This window comes from Haemaphysalis longicornis, unplaced genomic scaffold, assembly GCF_048455015.1.
Source record: "Haemaphysalis longicornis isolate Haplotype H1 unplaced genomic scaffold, Haemaphysalis longicornis Haplotype H1 scaffold_6, whole genome shotgun sequence".
Taxonomy (NCBI): domain Eukaryota; kingdom Metazoa; phylum Arthropoda; class Arachnida; order Ixodida; family Ixodidae; genus Haemaphysalis; species Haemaphysalis longicornis.
Window position 1 is genome coordinate 98,343,517 of NW_027526407.1, and position 19,205 is coordinate 98,362,721.

General features: G+C 51.7%; 1 protein-coding gene across 1 annotated transcript; it reads left to right on the plus strand.

The window, feature by feature from the left end:
- The first annotated feature begins 5,058 nt into the window (after positions 1-5,058).
- On the plus strand, positions 5,059-18,972 carry LOC144143160 (uncharacterized). Its single transcript, XM_077674962.1, has 3 exons — positions 5,059-6,605; positions 9,515-9,619; positions 18,916-18,972. The coding sequence occupies exons 1-3, from the start codon at positions 5,310-5,312 to the stop codon at positions 18,970-18,972; spliced, it is 1,458 nt and encodes a 485-aa protein (XP_077531088.1). The 5' UTR covers positions 5,059-5,309.
- The last annotated feature ends 233 nt before the right edge of the window (positions 18,973-19,205 follow it).

The following is a 19,205-nucleotide window of genomic DNA, read 5'->3' on the forward strand; positions in this document are numbered from 1 at the left end:
GAGAGGGAGAGAAAGAGGAAGGGGTCGTATTTACAAGGCCGTGGTCAAGGTTTCTCCAGGACGGGGCAACGTACCTGGCATGGGCTGCAAGTGCGGAAGACTAGACAATCGCGGTTTCAAAAGGAAGGGAAAGATATACAAGAAGGTATTCAGTGGTTGAGGAGACTGGTTCGGAGGGATCCATACAGGCATAAACGAAGAATGTGTTTTCGGTGTGCCCCCGCGGATGAATAGAATAGACACAGTACACAAAAGAGCCTTGCACAAGAGCTAGCAACTGAACAGCAAATAGGTGGGATCCATAGATAACAAAGGGTTCAGCATTTCTAAGTGGTGGGAGGAATGCGGCCTCCTTCCCAAGGACGAATGGCATTGTTGAGTCGCATGAGGCTAATAAAGCTGCTGTGTTTGGGGAGTTTCTGCGAATTCTGATGGGAAACTCAAGGGTGGGAATAATGAACATAGTTATAAAAATTATGAGGCCGCCAATTTTAATCGAGGGAGAAGCACGTTAGTTTTCCGTAACTTTCATTAATCCCAAGCGTCACTGACCCAAACTTATAAATGAGATAAGATTCCCGAACTTCGCGGTCGTGGTGGGTTTTGAAGGCGGATTCTAAAATTGTTGCTATAAGTTGTTGAAATGCATGCCCGGGACTGTTCACATGTCTTGACAGGGGCAAATAAGGGCAGCGTTTTGCATGAGAGCGGTGATTATTGAACCGTATTCGGAAGGGCATTTCAGTTTGGCCGATATATTGTTGCCTACAAACAGTGCGCTCTAGAAGGTATACGACATCAGCGGAGTCACAGTTAAAGTTACCTTTTATATTAAGGTAGCAGTCTGAAGCCGTCCTGGTGATGCGCTGTGTAGTGGTCATGTGTGGGCATACTTTACATCGGGGTTTATTACAGGGCATGCAGCCAGTAGTTTCCGGTCGGCTGATACGAGAGTTAGTAAGAAAGTCGCCTAAATTCTTATTACGCCGCTAGACAACGCGTGGTGGTTCGGGGAATATGCTTGTTAAGCGTTCACTTTGAATTAAAATATTGTGATGTTTTCTTAGTACGGTTGATACTCTTGGAGCGGAGGATGAGTGGGTTAAAACTAAGTTAGTTTGCGGGTTCCCGTTCGGGGCTTTTTTCTTACAGATTTCGTTACGGTCTAATTGGTTGGCTCGCACAATAGCGTCGTCGATAACTTTTTCCGGGTATTTTTTATTCAGGAGGGCGGTCTTGAGTTCTCGACAGTTTGAGTCAAAGTCGGCTTGGTTCGTTCAAATTCTCCTAAAACGGTGGGCTTGGCTGTACGGTATTGCTGTCTTACAGTGTCTGACATGGCTACTTTGGAATTGCAAATACTGCCGCGCGTCTGTCGGTTTTCTATACAGTTTAGTTTGAAGCCGACCTTGGGAAGTAGTAACGGTGACATCCAGAACGTTTACACTGTGTTCCGAATAGGAATTAGTCAGCGAAATAGTAGGAAGGGCTAGGGTAAATGCCTCAATGAAGGTGAGGAGCTCCGCGTCACCGTGCTGCTAGATCATGAATATGTCGTCAATATACCTTTTATAGTACAGTGGCTTTAAGTTTTGAGTGTCAAGAAAGTTTGATTCCAGGTGAGCTATAAAGATATTGGCGTAGTTGGGTTCGATTCGAGTTCAGATTGATGTTGCGCTGACTTGCACGTAATGAACTCCGTGAAACTCAAAATGCTTAAGTTCAAGAATAAGCCTCAGGAAAGTTTGGAGAGTAGAAAAATCGATAGGTTTGTCGCACGATGACTGCTCATACGCAAGCGATACAGCGGTGATGCCATCTTAATGGGGGATGGTAGTATACAGGGACACAACATCGAGGTTGACTAGGAGGCAGTTATCAGGAATTTCAATTTTTGAGATGTCTGAGAGAAAGTCGTTGGTATCCTTAATGAAGGAGGGAAAGCTCGGCCGAATGTCGCAAATGAGATTATCCACATAGCGCGAGAGGTTTTCGGTACAGTGCCAATGCCAGAAAAATGGGGCGTCCTGGGTTGTTCAATTTGTGAATTATAGGCAGAAGATAGAATTTAACGGCTACTGGGCTTAAAAGGATCAAGGAACGAGCCGTGGTTTCATTTATTGTTTTATTTTTAACAAGCTCAGCCAGTTTATCTTTGACCCGCCGCGGTGGTTCAGTGGCTAAGGCGTTGCGCTGCTGAGCACGAGGTCGCGGGTTCGATTCCCGGCCGCGGCGGCCGCTTTTCTGATGGAGGCGAAAAGCAAAAACGCCCGTGTGTACGAGATTTCGGCGCACGTTAAAGATCCCCAGGTGGTCAAAATTAATCCGGAGCCCTCCACTACGGCGCGCCTCATCGCCTGCGTTGCGTCGGCGCGTTAAACCATACAATCAATCAATCAATCAGTTTATCTTTGACTCAGCTAGTTTATCTTTGCTGTGTATCCGACTCTTTACTTATACTATTTCTGCGGGCTTTGTGAGTTTTCTCTTTCTCTAGATTTACACACACACACACACACACACACACACACACACACACACACACACATACACATATATATATATATATATATATATATATATATATATATATATATATATATATATATATATGTATATATATATATATATATATAGCGATTCAGAATGCGAAATGAGGGAATGAGGGGCTCGTTGAATTAAGACAGAATAAAGGGTTGGCAGTCAAGGATGGCTCGGAAAGCTAAGGGGAGAAAGTGGTAGGTCATTGAAACAGATGAAGAATTTCGAAAGACAGAAGGAAGGTGGAGACAAAATGTCTGCCTGGTGGGATGCGAACCCACGACCTCCAGATTCCGCGCCTAGTGCGATGACCACTACGTCACCGGTGGGGCTGTTTCCAACACACACACACACACACACACACACACACACACACACACACACACACACACACACACACACACACACACACACACACACACACACACACACACACACACACACACACACACACACACACACACACACACACACACACACACACACACACACACACACACACACACACACACGCACACACACACACATACATATATATAAATATATATATATAGAAAACCTCGGAAAGCAAAGCGCTTTCCGAGGTTTTCTTGACTGCAAACCCTTATTTCTGTCTTATTTTCAACGAGCCCCTCATTTCCTATTCTGATTCGCTACATATACATATATGTAGATATACACACACACACGCACGCACACACACACACACACACACACACATATATATATATATATATATATATATATATATATATATATATATAAAGTGTGTGTTGAACCAGAAAAATACCAGTTCGTTTACGATTTGGGTGAATTTATTTTGTTCCAGTTCAGTTTCAGTTCCGGTTCGGCAAAATCACGACCCGAACTGGTTCGTGCGAAAAAAAGGTTTTTTAGTTTCAAGCGATCATAAAAACTAAATACAAATACGGCGCATTCAAAATACTGCTTTTTTCAAATAAAAGTTATGCAATTTTGAAGACAAAAGTAAGTAATTAGGACTTATATTAACGAACACGGATGTCCTGATTTTGTCGTAGAGACTACTTAAAGCAATCACCAAGTGTCATGACTACCTTCTGAGTATATTTTCCCCTGCTTGCCTTTTTTGTTGCTGTTTAAATCTCTAACCTATCTCTGGAATCGTCCACTTCTACCCCTGGCGCTAGGCCTACATACCGGCGAGTCACCTCCGTAGATATGCCGATGACTTGTTGCGATATGTCAGTGGCGTACTTTTTCATTACTTGTACCATAAGAAAATTTCTACAGCAGCCACGCAAATGCTACCGAGTATTTTTTCAAGCGCTACAACACAATCTCCCGACCCTTCTAAACAGCTATAAGCACACAGCAAAATTTAATTTTCTGGAAGTGCGAAAATATTTTGCGACCAGGAGGCTGACGCATCCAGACGAGCTTTGCTTCGGGTCCCGCTTGATGACTCCCAATCACGGGATCTGCATTAGCACTGACTAAAAGACCACTAACATCGAGCGCCGGACTTGAGGCTCCTCATCTGACACTTAGGTGAAACAAATCGGACCTCGAAAGCCCGAATTGTCGGCTACGTGAAACAGCCAGCACGCAGCACCCGCTAGGCATACTTTGTAGGCCTAGTTCTTTGGAACAATAACCGAGCCGCATCCGTGTGACCATGTGCGACGCGCTATCACAGCCAGCATCACAGATCGCTGACATGGAATTCGACATTCTCAGTGGACGCACCATTCACCCTGACAGCCTGTGAATCCCGAACAAAAAGAAAACGCAAGACAACCAACGTCCCAGTGCCGCTAACAAGCCCGATCGCCCATGTGCACCGACCACCTGGCACGCCGCCCTCCAAGACAGCGGCCCGTGATCCCTTTCCAAGATTCCCAATTAAGCAACTACACGATCATCTGCCGACCGAGCGCGGGGCTCAACCTCGCTATGCTGACCACCACACCACTCACCGAAGTTTTTGCAGCCAAATGTGAGCTCGACCTGCTGTCGTTTTATATAAAAATTACCCTCCTTGTGCAACCGACTCAGAATGTGATCATCGCAAATACGCCCTACCCTGACCTTGCCATCACTCTCAGCAACATACAAACGATTCAGATCTTCACAGTGCTTTGCGAATTTGCCACCTATATGAAGCCTCTACCCGGCACTTCCGGGGTGTCATCCACGGTTTGGAAACCACCATTACCGACTCAAACCTTCACGACTATCTCCTAGGAAACGAGCCGGCCCTCATCCACGCAGGATTCATGGGTCACACACGTTCGGTGCTTCGGACTTTTGAAGGTAACGACATGCCCTTCTACTTAAAGGTGGGACATCCTCGTCCGTTACCGACCATTTAGCCGGTGTGTGCAAGTTTGCCGCGTGTGGGAACTTGGCCATCGCATGGACGTGTGTCCCCAACCTGAGAACTCCAAGTGTCCAGACTGTGGCCAATCCTCTCCAGCTAAAAACCATGCGTGGCAACCGAAGTGAAAAAAAAAAACTGGGCTCACAACTGTCGTGTTATCTGTTATCTCTGTTGCGGCTGCGCACCAGGGTGCGCGGGCCGAGGTGACGTCACTGGCTGGATTGTATAAAACGCGGCTGTGAAATAAACACGAGGCTTTTTCTTGTTTGCGGCTACATCGGAGTGGCGTCAGTCTTTTGCTCGCATCACCGCTCCCAAAGGAGCGGACGTGACATGGTGTCAGAAGTGGGATGAGCCTCCTCTCCCTCGGTGGCATTGCGGCATTCACCCTGCACTCGTTCGTACGATGACGGACCAGAAAGCGGCAGCCAGCCCACCAGCGGCCGCCCTGCCACCGCCTGCGCCGTTCAACTTCGACAGGACTTCCGAGTGGCCAGAATGGATTACGTCCTTCGACGACTACCGCTACGCATCGGGGCTCAACGACAGAACGGAGGAAGCCCAGGTGAGGACGCTGTTGTACACCATGGGCAGGCAGGCCAGGAAAATTTTTCAAACGTTCGGCCTGACGGAGGAAGAGTCCCGAAGCTACGCGGTGGTGAAGACAAAGTTTGACGCTCATTTCGTGGCCGCCAAGAACATAGTCTACGAAAGCGCCAATTTTCATCGCTGGAAGCAAGAGCCCGGAGAAAGCGTGGACAAGTTTGTGACAGCCCTGCATGAGCTAGCCGACCGCAGCGAATTTGCAGAATTCCGGGAGCGCATGATCAGGGACAGATTTGTCGTAGGCCTCCGAGACGCACAGCAGTCAGAAGCTCTCCAGATGGATGCCACTCTTACGCTAGCGACCGCTCTAGCGAAGGCCAGACTCAAGGAAACAGTCCACCGACAGCAACTGGAACTTCGGGCCGACAGCAACGAGGCAACGACTGGAGAACTGGGCACCATTCAACGGACACCGAGCGAGCCGTTTATCAACCGGGAGGGGCGCACCACCGAACAGCAACGACAGTCGCTGCAGCCATGGTCACGAGAAAACCGCCGACTACCAGGGTGCCGGTTCTGTGGACGTGAGAATCATGCGAGAACCCGGTGCCCCGCACGGTTATCACGGTGCCACCTTTGTGGAACCAAAGGACATTTCGCCGTAGTCTGCCAGAAGTCCAAGGAAAACAACCAGGTGGGCGTGTCTGTGCTAGAAGGCGAAGGACAAAATTTTTTTCTCGGGACACTCCGCAGCTGTAATGCCAGATACGCGGAAGTGCGTATTAACAATGTACGCGTATGTGCAAAAATTGATTCGGGAGCCGAGGTCACTGTCGTTCCGCCCGATTTCCCCGGTGTTCCGCCTCGCATAGACAAATCACAAGCTGTGTTGAGAAGCGCCGCAGATGAGCGCCTTGATGTTAAGGGTTCCTTTCCTGCTGAGATAGTTTGGAAAGGCAAAACCGCGCGACAAACAGTGTACGTTGTTGAGTCACTGCAGTGTGTTTTGCTAGGGCTCCCAGCAATTGAAGCCCTCGGTGTGGTCAAATTTGTTGATGCTGTTGATGATAAACAGTACGAGTACTTGTATCCGCAGCTCTTTCGTGGCCTGGGCACGATGCCCGGCGAATACACCATTCGCATGAAGGAGGGCGCGGTTCCCTTCGCAATTTTTACACCTCGACGAATACCCATTCCGTTAAAGGACCCTATCAAACTAGAGTTGGACAAAATGGTCGAAAGTGAGGTCATTCGGAAGGTTGACGGTCCGACTAAATGGTGTGCAGGAATAGTGCCAGTAGTAAAACCATCCGGGGAAGTACGAATATGCGTGGACCTAACCCAGCTGAACAAGAGCGTCCTACGTGAACAGTTTGTGTTGCCAACTATAGACGACGCCCTTGGGCAATTGGCGGGGGCCATATACTTTTCGAAATTGGTTGCCAATTCCGGGTTCCACCAGGTTAAGTTGGCAAAAGAAAGCCAGGAGCTGACAACTTTTATCACTCCGTTCGGTAGGTACTGCTTCCAGCGACTGCCGTTCGGTATCAGCTCGGCTCCGGAATACTTCCAAAAGCAAATGGCTGAAATCTTGGAGGGCCTCCCAGGGGTGGTGAACCTAATGGATGACATTTTGGTTTACGGATCAACGGAACAGGAACACGACGAACGGCTGCACGCAGTACTCGAAAGGCTCGTAAACTGGCGTGACACTTAATCGGGCAAAGTGTTCTTTTTGTGTCACACGGGTAGCGTTTTTAGGATACGTGGTCGATTCTTCAGGAATCAGGCCAGATCCAACAAAAGTTCACGCCATAAACGAGATGGCTACGCCAAAAAGTGTTGCGGATGTACGCAGGTTTTTGGGCATGATAAACTATCTGGCAAGGTTTGTGAGCAATCTTGCTGACGTATCAGCACCGCTCCGCAGTCTGCTCTTGAAAGACAGAGTGGCATTGGGGCCCGCCTCAGCAAAGAGCATTCGAGGCTCTAAAAGCATTGATCACCTCGGCGCAATGCGTCGCGAAATTCGACCCCAAGCTGCACACCATTGTGTCGGCCGACGCATCGTCGGTAGGTCTCGGCAGTGTGCTGATGCAAGTGCAGCCGGACGGCGAAAGGCGGCCCGTTGCGTATCACTCTCGGTCATTAACACCAACGGAGCAACGATACGCGCAAATAGAAAAGGAAGCGCTGGCGCTGGCGTGGGCGGCAGAAAGGCTCGAGTGTGTTTTGATAGGGCTGGAATTTCAATTTGAGACAGACCACAAACCGCTTGTATCGCTGCTGGGGCAGTCGCCGATTGATGTGCTGCCCCCCAGAATACAAAGGTTCCGATTAAGGCTCATGCGATTTTGCTTTTCGGTATCTTATGTCCCAGGAAAGCAGATTGGTACCGCCGACGCTCTTTCCCGGGCACCGTGCAAGGAAGCTGGTTTAGCGATGGGAGAGCTAGGTTGCAGCGAAGTGTCGAGCCACGTAGAAGGCTGTATTGGCGAACTCAAATTTTCAGCACACTGGGACAAAATGAAGAGGGCGCAAGAAAAAGATGAGACTTGCAAACAACTTCGCTGGTATTGTAGGGCAGGCTGGCCCCGTTGCGCAAAAGTAAGCAGTTGGCTGAGTCCTTACTGGTCGCAAAGAGCAAACCTCACGATATGTGGCGGTGTTCTTCTGCATGGGTCTCGTTTGGTGGTGCCTCGGAGTCCAAGGAGCGAAGTTCTCCGTTCATTGCATGAGGGACACCAGGGCATTGTGAAATGTCGCGCAAGGGCTCGGGAATCGGTGTGGTGGCCAGGTCTCAGCGCCGAGCTGGCAGCTTTGGTTAATAGTTGTCAGGACTGCGCGACGCTGCGCGTTCAAAAAGCCGAACCGATGATGCAATCAGAGTCTCCCAGCTTGCCTTGGCTAAAGCTAGGAGCCGATCTTTTCCACTTGCGCGGAAGAGACTACCTTGTGGTCGTAGACTATTTTTCTCGTTATCCGGAGCTCGCCCTATTATCTTCCACAAGCTCTTCGGCGGTCATTGTACAAATGAAGAGCGTATTTGCCAGGCACGGGATCCCAGAAATTGTTGTGACTGACAACGGTCCTCAGTTCGCGTCTGCAGAATTTGCTGCGTTTGCGGCCAGTTACGGCTTCCATCACGTCACATCCAGCCCCAGGTACCCGCAATCAAACGGGGCAGCCGAGCGTACGGTACAAACTGTAAAACGGCTCTTGGAAAAATCGGTTGACCCGTACCTAGCCCTCCTGGCGTATAGAGACTCCCCTGGCCCGTTGGGCACAAGTCCAGCCCAGCTACTGATGGGCAGGCGCTTACGCTCTACGCTCCCGGTGCATCCGAAAAAACTTGTACCATCAAAGGCTCGGGGTTTCAGGAGCCTTCAAAGCAGAGACGAGGCAGTTCGGAACAAGCAAAGGATCGACTACGACCGTCACCATGCGGCTACCCCCTTGCCACCCCTCGCACCAGGAAACCGGGTGTGGATAAAAGACTGCAAAAAGCCGGCAACGGTGTCGAGTTCAGCCCTGAGGCCTCGGTCGTATAGGGTGCGGACCGATGACGGAGCGGAGCTGGAGAGAAACAGGAGGACATTGGTTAGGTACAGTTAGAGAACCAGCGGGCATGCCCCGTCTTACGACTTTCCTGCCACTCCCAACGCTACAGGGCAATCCGAGGAAGGCAACGCCTCTTCAGGGCCTTCCGCGTTGAATCTAACGCCGGCCACTCCGCTGAATAAACAAAGGCCGGGCGGTTATGTGACATGTTACGGCCGCGAAATGAGACCGCCAGAGCGATATGGCTACAGTTGATACGTTCACTTGTTTCTGTTGGGGCTTTGTAGATTACTTTTGTGTTGTGTTGAAAACCCTTTAAAAAAAAAGGGAGATGTCGTGTTATCTGTTATCTCTGTTGCGGCTGCGCACCAGGGTGCGCGGGCCGAGGTGACGTCACTGGCTGGATTGTATAAAACGCGGCTGTGAAATAAACACGAGGCTTTTTCTTGTTTGCGGCTACATCGGAGTGGCGTCAGTCTTTTGCTCGCATCACCGCTCCCAAAGGAGCGGACGCGACAACAACCGCCCACCACAGCCGGCAAGGACTGCCCGCGCCGCTTCCTGCCAACCGTGCCGACCAACAAGAAACGTCCTCTCGTCGACAACCAGGTAAGCTGGTCAGCTGTAGCTGCGCGTTCTTCCACCGCTCATTCCTCCCTCCAACGTGACACACCCAATTTCCCCCCACTCCCTACCTCGCCTCACTCACTCCCGCAACCACTCCTCGATCTCATCAAACAACTGCAGGAACAAAACGCCAAGCTTCTCAGCCGAGTGGAAGCACTGGAAGCCGGATGCACTGCACTGCCTCATCCACACCCGCCGGCTACAGGTTTCCACTGCCTTCACGCAATCCCAAGTAGAAGATATTGTCAACACGCAAATCACGGCCTCCGTCGTCCCATATGTCGAGCACTGTATAAAAAAATCCACGGCATCCCTCACTAAAATGATCACGGAGGCGGCCGACGACACCCTCCGTCTTGTCATGGAACGATTCTCCGCCCTTTAACGGACTCTCCTCCTCGAACACCCACCCCAAGCCAAACAACAATAAAAGACAAAATGACCCATAGGCACACAGTGCAACCCCCTATAACTATATACCAGTGGAACTGCCGATAATTTAAAAGCAAGAAAGCCTCTCTTGAACTCTTCACGGCCACCAATTTCGCGGACGTACTGGCACTACAAAAACGGGCACCCTATTACGCGGCGCGACTACAATACCCACACCAACCCACCGCTCCAACGCACGGCAATATTTGTTAATCGTAGCCTTCCGGCCACAGTGACACCCACAGCGTCCCCTATCGAACACGTTTTGGTAGAGCTCATCCCTCACGACAAGCGGGAAAAAGCCTCTTTATTCTGAACCTGTACAGCCTCCTCTCACCCCACCCCCCCCGCCCAGCCTTTCACGGCCATAGAACAGCTACTTCAGACAGTGGCCCGACTCACTGGAAACAATGCCTGCATACTCCTCGGGAATAACAACGCACCGCATGCTACGTGGAGATATCCTCACGCATCAAATAAAAGGACGGCACTCCACGCTACGCAAAATTACCATTTCAATCTGCAAAATGACCTCACCGAGGCTACCCCGCTCGGTACCGGCGTAAGATGGGATTCTATCTCCGATTTCACGTTTACACGACATGTCCCACAAATAGACTGGGAACGGAAGCCCGACACCTTGGGAAGCGACCATTTCATAATTGCCCTATGTGTCTCCAATCATGCGTCCCGCCACCGCACCGGAGTGGCACGACTAACCGATTGGGAGGCCCTCCGGAAAGCCTCTCTTCCCTCCATACTACACACGGAAGACATTGAAGAATGGGCGCAACAACTGGCCGACCTACAACAGACTTACACCAAGAACATCATACTCACACAGGATCTGCCAGCAGCCGATAAGCACCTTGACCACCTGGGGGAAACCCGCCGCGGCTTACTGAATTGATGGCGTCGCAACAAGCATAATCGCTCACTCAAACGGTGCATCGCAAAACTAACACAAGAGGCGCTCACGTACACCCAACATCTCCAAAGCAAAAACTGCCGCACGTTTTCCGACCAACTGAACGGATCCCTGACAAAAAAGAAAGCATGAAACATATTTCGGCACCTGTTGGGCAATACGCCATCCAAAACTGCCATTACTCAACACATCACCCGCGTCATTCACAATAACTCTCAACCCCCGGACCAGCTGCTTTCCTCCCTTCAAAAGAACCTTTTTGGCTTCTTGCTAACTCCGTCGTCTGCTTTCCACCCTAATTACCAAGGGGCTCCAAACCCCAACCTTGACGAGCCATACACACGCGAGGAACTCCTACAAGCACTCGCAAGGTTAACACGCAATGCGGCGCCGAAGCACGACCAAATTACATACATGCTGCTTCGGAACCTGAACGACGAGCACTTGGATTCCCTCCTTTTACACGTGGACGCGGCAGAATACCGTCAGCAGGATGCTTATGCTCTGGCCATTGTGAATCGGCTGGACGACCCCCCGTTATGCTCCCTTACAGTTCGCACCCCTTGCCCTGCCACGGCAGAGGAGGCGGCAATTGCGCTCGCCCTGTCACAAAGGCCGACCCCCACGATCGTTATTTGTTATTCAAAGACGGCCGTTCAAAATTTCGCCTGGGGTCTCATTCCGCCACTGGCACTCAAAATTATCGCTCAAAATCCTCCAACTTCCCCGGTAGAACTGCTATGGACCCCGGCGCACTCGGGGCTCGGGGGGAACGAGGCGGCCCATGACGCAGCTCGAGAGTTCACAATCCGAGCGGGAGCCAGCCTAGTTACTTACCACTTGGCCGATCCGCCAGAGACCGCCTAATTACGTGTCATGAGATGCTCACGCATTACCGCCTCGCCCGCCGAAAATACCCCCCGGCGCATCCCCAGCCACACGCACTTGGCGACTTCTACTTCTTCATTTCCCTGCAGGGCGGTGCTCCATTACATCCATCCTTCCCTCTACCCCTCACCTCATTGCCCCGCATGTGGCGAGCGCGACACACTTGCCCTTTCTATGTGGGCCTGTCCTTCCAATCCCTTCCCTGTAATCACCCGTGACGAGCAATGGGAGGGTGTGCTGGGTAGCTCCCACGCGGGCGTTCAGATCGCCTTGGTGGAACGAGCTGCCATCGTCGCCGCCGACATCCAACCGGCGGCCACCACGCTTCCCTAACCCCAGTCGCTCAATAAAAGTTTCTCTTTCTCTCTCTTGACCGCTACAACCGGCACTGGAAAGAAGGAACACTACCCTCACAGTGGCGACACGCTGATATTACCTTACTGGCAAAACCAAACAAATCTTTGGGGTTCGACAACCTACGACCCATTTTCTTACCCTCATGTGTGGGCAAACTACGAACATTTGGTCGCCTGACACCTTACAGAACTCCTAGAAGATACTAACCTTTTTTCACCACACGATATTCGGCTTCCGGGCACATCTGTCGGCTCAAGACGTACACCTGAAATTGAAAGAAACAATCATTGACCACCTCAGCAAAACGAACCCAAGCTCCATGGTAGCCCTGGACATACAAGGGGCTTTCGACAACGTAGCCCACACCGCCATCCTACAACAACTCCAAACCACGGGATGTGGAAAGGCAACTTACAACTTTGCCGGCACCTTCCTCACAAACCGGACGGCTACAATACACCCAAAACCGTACAAGACAGAGAAATTTGACATCCCCGCTCGTGGAATGCCCCAAGCATCAGTGAACTCCCATTTGCTATTCAAGATCCCCCTCTTAGGCCTTCCGGCGCAACTTGCACAGATGCCTGACATGCATCATGCTCTATATTGTCACGTGGCCAAAGACGCAGCAGTTGTCTTGAGGGAAAAACAAGTTTACTGGAGCGAACTTGTGCTCCCCTAACAACTTAAAGAATACATAGGCGGAGAAGCAGCAGTCAACAAAGTGACGTGCTCAAGCGAGAATCGGCGATTCGAATGCCGCGGCGTCTGCTCTGCAGGCGACTTCTCCTTCGGCGCGAGTGTTTCTGGAACCGTCGATTTACATTCAGAACATTGTAGATCGGAGAAGATTATTCTGGGCTAGAGACGCCAAGGCCAAACAGTATGCTTATCTGAATGAGATAGCCCGTGCGGCATAAGAATAAAGAATGGAAGACGCGCTTCCCTTGGGACACAGATAACAGAGCCGGGCGTTGCCGGGAAGTAAAAACAAACAATAAATAAACAAACCCATGCATGGTTCGCGGCATTACCCCCCTCTAAGAGTGTATCGACGGGATGCTAACACAAACGACAATCCCAATAAACAACAAAAAAATCCGTCATCTTGCACAGTAAGGTTTCAAGCGAACCACGTGGACGACTACGGGCCGCGTGCGTCGTCGGGATGTTCCGGAATCGCCATCGGGGATCACCTCGTAGATAATTTGGCGGACACGTCGTAGAATCTGGTAGGGTCCGAAATACCGTCGCAGAAGCTTCTCACTGAGTACGCGTCGTCGGATGGGAGTCCAAACCCAAACACAATCGTCTCGACGTCGGAGGTTGTAGCGCCCGACATCCACCAGCTGCTTGTCCGTTGTACGAACTCGAGCGAGCTGGCGGGCCTCCCCCGCACGCTGAAGGTATCCTTGGACGTCGGCGTTGAGGTCGTCGTATTCTACATGCGGAAGCATGGCGTCAAGCATCGTAGATGGCCGTCTTCCGTAGACAAGCTCGAACAGCGTCATCTGCGTATTTTCCTGGATAGGCGTGTTGTACGGAAACGTGACATACGGGAGCACTTCGTCTCAAGTCTTATGTTCAACGTCGACGCACATTGACAGCATATCTGCGATTGTCTTGTTCAGACGTTCTGTTAGTCCGTTCTTTTGGGGGTGGTACGCCGTCGTTCTTCGGTGATCCGCGTTGCTGTAGAGTAATATTCCTTGCATCAGCTCCGCAGTAAAGGCCGTACCACAGTCCGTGATTACGACTTCCGGGGCTCCATGTCGCAGCTCAACTTGGCTTATTAAGAACTTTGCGACTTCTTGTGCAGTCCCCCTCGGAAGAGCGGCGGTCTCTGTGTTGCGCGTGATGTAGTCTGTCGCTACGACAATCCACTTGTGCTCGGATAGGGATGTAGGGAAAGGGCCCAGAAGGCCCATTCCAATCTGTTGAAGGGCCTCGATGGGATGGCGATCGGCTGCAGAAGTCCGGCGGGTCTTGTCGGGGGCGTTTTTGGAAGCTGGCAGTCACCGCAGCTCCGGACGTAGTGGGTGACGTCGGATGTAAGGTGGGGCGAGTAGTACTTCGCCTTCATTTTTCCAATTGTGCGGGCTGTGTCAAGATGTCCGGAAGACGGGTCGTCGTGGCACGCTTCCAAAATTTTGTCACGAAGGCCTGCGGGGATGACAAGAAGGTAATTCGTTCTCGTTCCGGGGCAGAAATTCTTCTTCACGTGAACCAATTTTTTTCAGGCTGAACGCTCATAGGTTGCGTTTGAAGGTCCTAGGCACGGTGACGTTGCATCCTTCGAGGTAGTCGATTATGACGCGTAAGCCGGGGTCGGCATGCTGCTAGGCGGCTAGGTGGCTTTCCGTCACGACTCCGAAGAACGCGCTGTCTTCATCATAATCTTGTGCTGGTGGGTCGACGGGAGAGCGGGACAGGCAGTCGGCGTCGGCGTGTTTCCTGTCGGATTTATAGACGATTGTAACGACGAACTCTTGCAGGCGCAAGCTCCATCGCCCAAGATGGCCTGAGGGGTCCTTCAAATTGGCGAGCCAACTGAGCGCATGGTAGTCTGTCACAGCCTGGAATGGTCTACCATACACGTATGGGCGAAATTTTGAAATCGCATTTATGATAGCGAGGCAATCCTTCTCAGAGGCGGAGTAGTTTTTCTCCTCCTTCGACAGACCACGGCTTTGTTTTTGGACGAGCACGGCACCCAAGCCTATGTCGCTGGAGTGCGTGTGCATTTCCGTTTCGGCGTCTTCGTCGAAATGAGCGAGTACGGGCGGGCTTTGCAGGCGTTTGTGCAGCTCACAGAATGCTTTTTCTTGGTCATTTTCCCAGCTAAAAGGGGTGCTATCTTTCGTCAAGCGTGTGAGTGGCTCTGCAATGGGTGCGACTTTTACGACAAAGTGCTGGTAGTACACACACAGTCCAAGAAATATTCGCACGCCCTTCTTGTCATTCGGCCTTGGGAAGTTCGCAATTGCTGAAGTTTTTCCCGGGTCAGGCAGGACTCCCGCATCGTTGACGACGTGGGCCAAACACGTCAGCCCCTCGTACGCGAAACGGCACTTTTCAGGCTTCAGCGTTAACCCCGACGTACGAATGGCCTCGAGTACAGACTCCAACCTTGCAAGGTGTTCGTCGAAAGTCCGGGCGAGTACCACAACGTCGTCGAGGTATATGAGGCAGGTGTTCCACTTTAGGCCAGCTAGCACAGTGTCCGTGACTCTTTGAAACGTTGCTGGCGCCGTGCACAGCCCAAACGGCATCACCTTGAACTCGTATAGGCCGTCCGGGGTTATAAATGCGATCTTCTCGTGGTCTCTCCCGTCCACCTCAATTTGCCAGTAGCCGGTCTTCAGATCCATCGACGAGAAGTACTTCGCATGGCAGAGGTGGCCGAGGGCGTCGTAGATTCCTGGCTGGCGGTACACGTCCTTTTTGGTGATTTTGTTCAGTCGCTGGTAGTCAAGGTGCCGTCTTTTTTCTTCACCAGTACGACCGGCGCAGCCCACGGACTTTTCGATGGCTGTATAATGTCGTCGACTTGAGTCCGGATGGCTTCGCGCTCGTGCGAAGAGCCGCGGTACGGTGACTGTCGGGTAGGTCGGGCTCTATGTTCGGTTATTATTCGGTGCTTCGCTAGAGGTGTCTGACGTAGTTTTGAGTTCGACGAAAAACACTCCTTGTAGCGACACACCAAAGCCAATAATTTTTTCCGTTCTGCTTGCGGTGACGCCGGATTCACGTCGAACGGATTCGGAAGCTTAAAGGTATCTTCGTGTGTGCCTTCAAATTCGGCAATCACGTCACTTGCTTCTTGCGTTTCTTCTTGGGAACGCAATTGTAGTGCCCTTGTTTAATTGCTGGTACTTGTCGGTGAAATTAGTCACCAAAACGTGGGATTGGCGTTGCTTGAAGCGCGCTATGCGTCTTGCGACAGAGACACCACGGCCGAGAAGCAACCTTTGGTCACTCTCTACGATAGCGTCGATGTCAGGAATCGTATCTTCACAGTAGACGGTGATCATCAAGCTTGCGCGGGGTGGCAGGGTGACATGATCGTCGGCGATCCTCACAGAAGCACGATTTTCGGGGTTCGGTTCCGGCGTCGTGCAGCGATCGGAGGAAAATGTTATAGACTTGGCCTGTAGATCGAATATTGCACCATTGTCCATCAAAAAGTACATTCCTAGAATTACGTCACGGTAGCAGTTAGGCAAAATGATTAACGCCACAGGGTACGTTGTGCCGGCTATGGTGACGCGGGATGTGCACGTTCCACTTGGCGTCACGAGCTGGCCTCCTGCTGTGCGTATGTGCGGACCATCCCGTCTGGTCATAACTTTCTTCTGCTTAGACGCAAATGGTCCGCTCATTGCTGATTAGTCGGCTCCCGTGTCTATGTGGGCGACTACATCAAAGCCGCCGATGAACAGCTGAACGTCGGAGGCCGCCTTCCTCGAGTTCCGGGTACGTCGTGGCGTCGTATCTCTGCTTGTACGTGCTGGCGGTCGGGCGCTATGCGTCGTCGTCTTCGTCGTATTCTCAGGGGCAGGTTCAGTCATTTCAGGTACGTGTCGCGCCGTTTTGCTGTCATCGTGTTCGGGAGTCACGTGAAAGTTAGATCGGGTCTTCGGGCTGAGGGGATATCGTGAATCATGGTCTTCAGAGAGTCGCTGCATCGTTGGAGGGTTTTCGTTTTTTCGCCGTTGTGCAACTTTACCTCCAGAAGTTGCTGCTTTTAGTTTCCCCCGCCTGGGCTGGATGACCTTCCGCTGGGGAAGTCTTCGTTGCTTCGGCGGCTTGGCGGTCGGTATAGGTAGGGCGACGGCAAACGGTTGAAGCGCGCTGGACCTCGGTTGGTGTTGGGGAGGTATTCCTCGATCTCAGTAGTGGTCTGGCCGGGTAGGGGGCGTGGTGCGTCGACGGAGAACCCTCGCAAACCGAGCCTCTTGTAGGGGCAGCAACGGTAGATGTGGTCGGACTCTCCGCAGTGGTAGCACAGCGGACGATTACCGGGAGTTCGCCATACGTCCGTCTTCCTCGGCGTCTGGTTTCAGACTACCGGGGGTTGGGTGGGCGACAGTGGGCGGCGGTACTGCGGGTTCTCTTGACGGCGTGTTGGAGCAGGGCGGGGTCGATGAACTGCCGCGGAGTAGGACATAGCTTGTGGCTCGCGGGGTACTTCGGATGGCGTAGAAGTTCGCAACGCTTGTTGCCCTTCTTCCCTAATCACGTCGGTAAGGGAAGCGACGTGGGGCTGCGGCGGCGTGGGGAGAAGTTTCCGCAGCTCCTCTCTCACTACTGCGCGGATTGTCTCGTGTAGGCTATCAGCCGGAATCCGCATGTTGTCGACGTAGTTCGCGTTGGCCGCGCCAACGAAGTTGCGGCCATACTGTTTAGCTCGCATTTCGAGGGCCTTCTCAATTGTGGTGGCTTCGGTCACGAATTTGGCGATGGTTTTGGGCGGGTTGCGGACAAGTCCAGCAAACAGTTCCTCCTTCACACCGCGCCTCAAGAAGCGTAACTTCTTTTCTTCCGTCATTACGGGGTCCGCGTGGCGAAACAGTTGCTTCATATCCTCAACGAAGATTACGACCCCTTCGTTGGGGTGTTGCGTGTGCGTTTCCAACAAAAGGCGGCGCGTTCTTCCCGCACGACGGTGGCGAATGTTTTGAGGAACTCGCTCTTAGAGAGTCCAGTCAGTTAGGGAGCTTTCATGGTTTTCAAACCACGTTCGGGTCGTATCTTCTTAATAGAAGAAAACATGGCGGAAAGTTTCTTCGTCGTCCCACCTGTTAAAGATGCGGACGCGCTCCACTTTCTCTAACCAGTCCTCACAATCTTCTCTGGGGGATCCGAGGAACGATGGTGGTTCCCGGGGCTGTTGAAGAAAGAGGGCAGGATTGATAGCGCTGGTCATGGTGCCTGCGTTGATCATGGTGGTGGTCACGACGTCTTCTTTCTTCACTTTATCAGGAAGCAATCCAAACGCCGGCTGAAGACCTTGCTGTCGGTGGCTGACACGAGTGGGGCTTGCTTGTCGGCTTGACGAGGGCTTAGGGTGCATTTACCCATCACCTCCACCAGATGTCACGTGGCCAAAGACGAAGCATTTGTCTTGAGGAAAAAACAAGTTTATTGGAGCGAACGTGTGCTCCCCTAACAACTTGAAGAATACACAGGCGGCGAAGCAGCAGTCAACAAATTGACGTGCTCAAGCGAGCATCGGCGATTCGAATGCCGCGGCGTCTGCTCTGCAGGCTTTTATCTTTCGGCGTGAGGGTTTCTGGAACCGTCGATTTACATCTAGAACATTGCAGATCAGAGAAGAGTATTCTGGGCTACTGACGTTAGGGCGAAACAGTCTGCTTATGCCAATGAGATAGCCCGTGCAACATAAGAATAAAGAATGGAAGACGTGCTTCCCTTGGGACACAGATAACAGAGCCGGGTGTGGCCGCGCAGTAGGAACACAATAAATAAACAAACCCATACATGGTTCGCGGCAATATACTTATGATCTCACGTTCTGGACTAGCAAAGGCTCCCCACGTTACCAGCAAGGCAATTGACAGCAAACTGGTGACGTCATCTCGCATAGCATCCGTAAGTGCGGTCTCTCATGTGCCCCATTCAAATCTGTCCTCCTTGTTCTCCGAAACAGTACCCGAGGACGACCACCAAACCTGACACCCGACCCCACCATATCCACTGGCGGTGAACTGGTCCCCACTGTCAAGAGCATAGCTCGGCAAAACTGGATGCCACTCACTGACAGTCACTCAAAAAATATTTTTATCCTAACGTGCTCACTCGCACTCACCACTCCGCCCTCACCACGCGCACTCACTCGCACTCACGCTCGCCACTCCGCCTTTACTACTCACACTCACTCCTGCTCATGCTGGCCACTTGCCCCCACCACTCGCACTCACCCACGTTCCCGCTCACCAC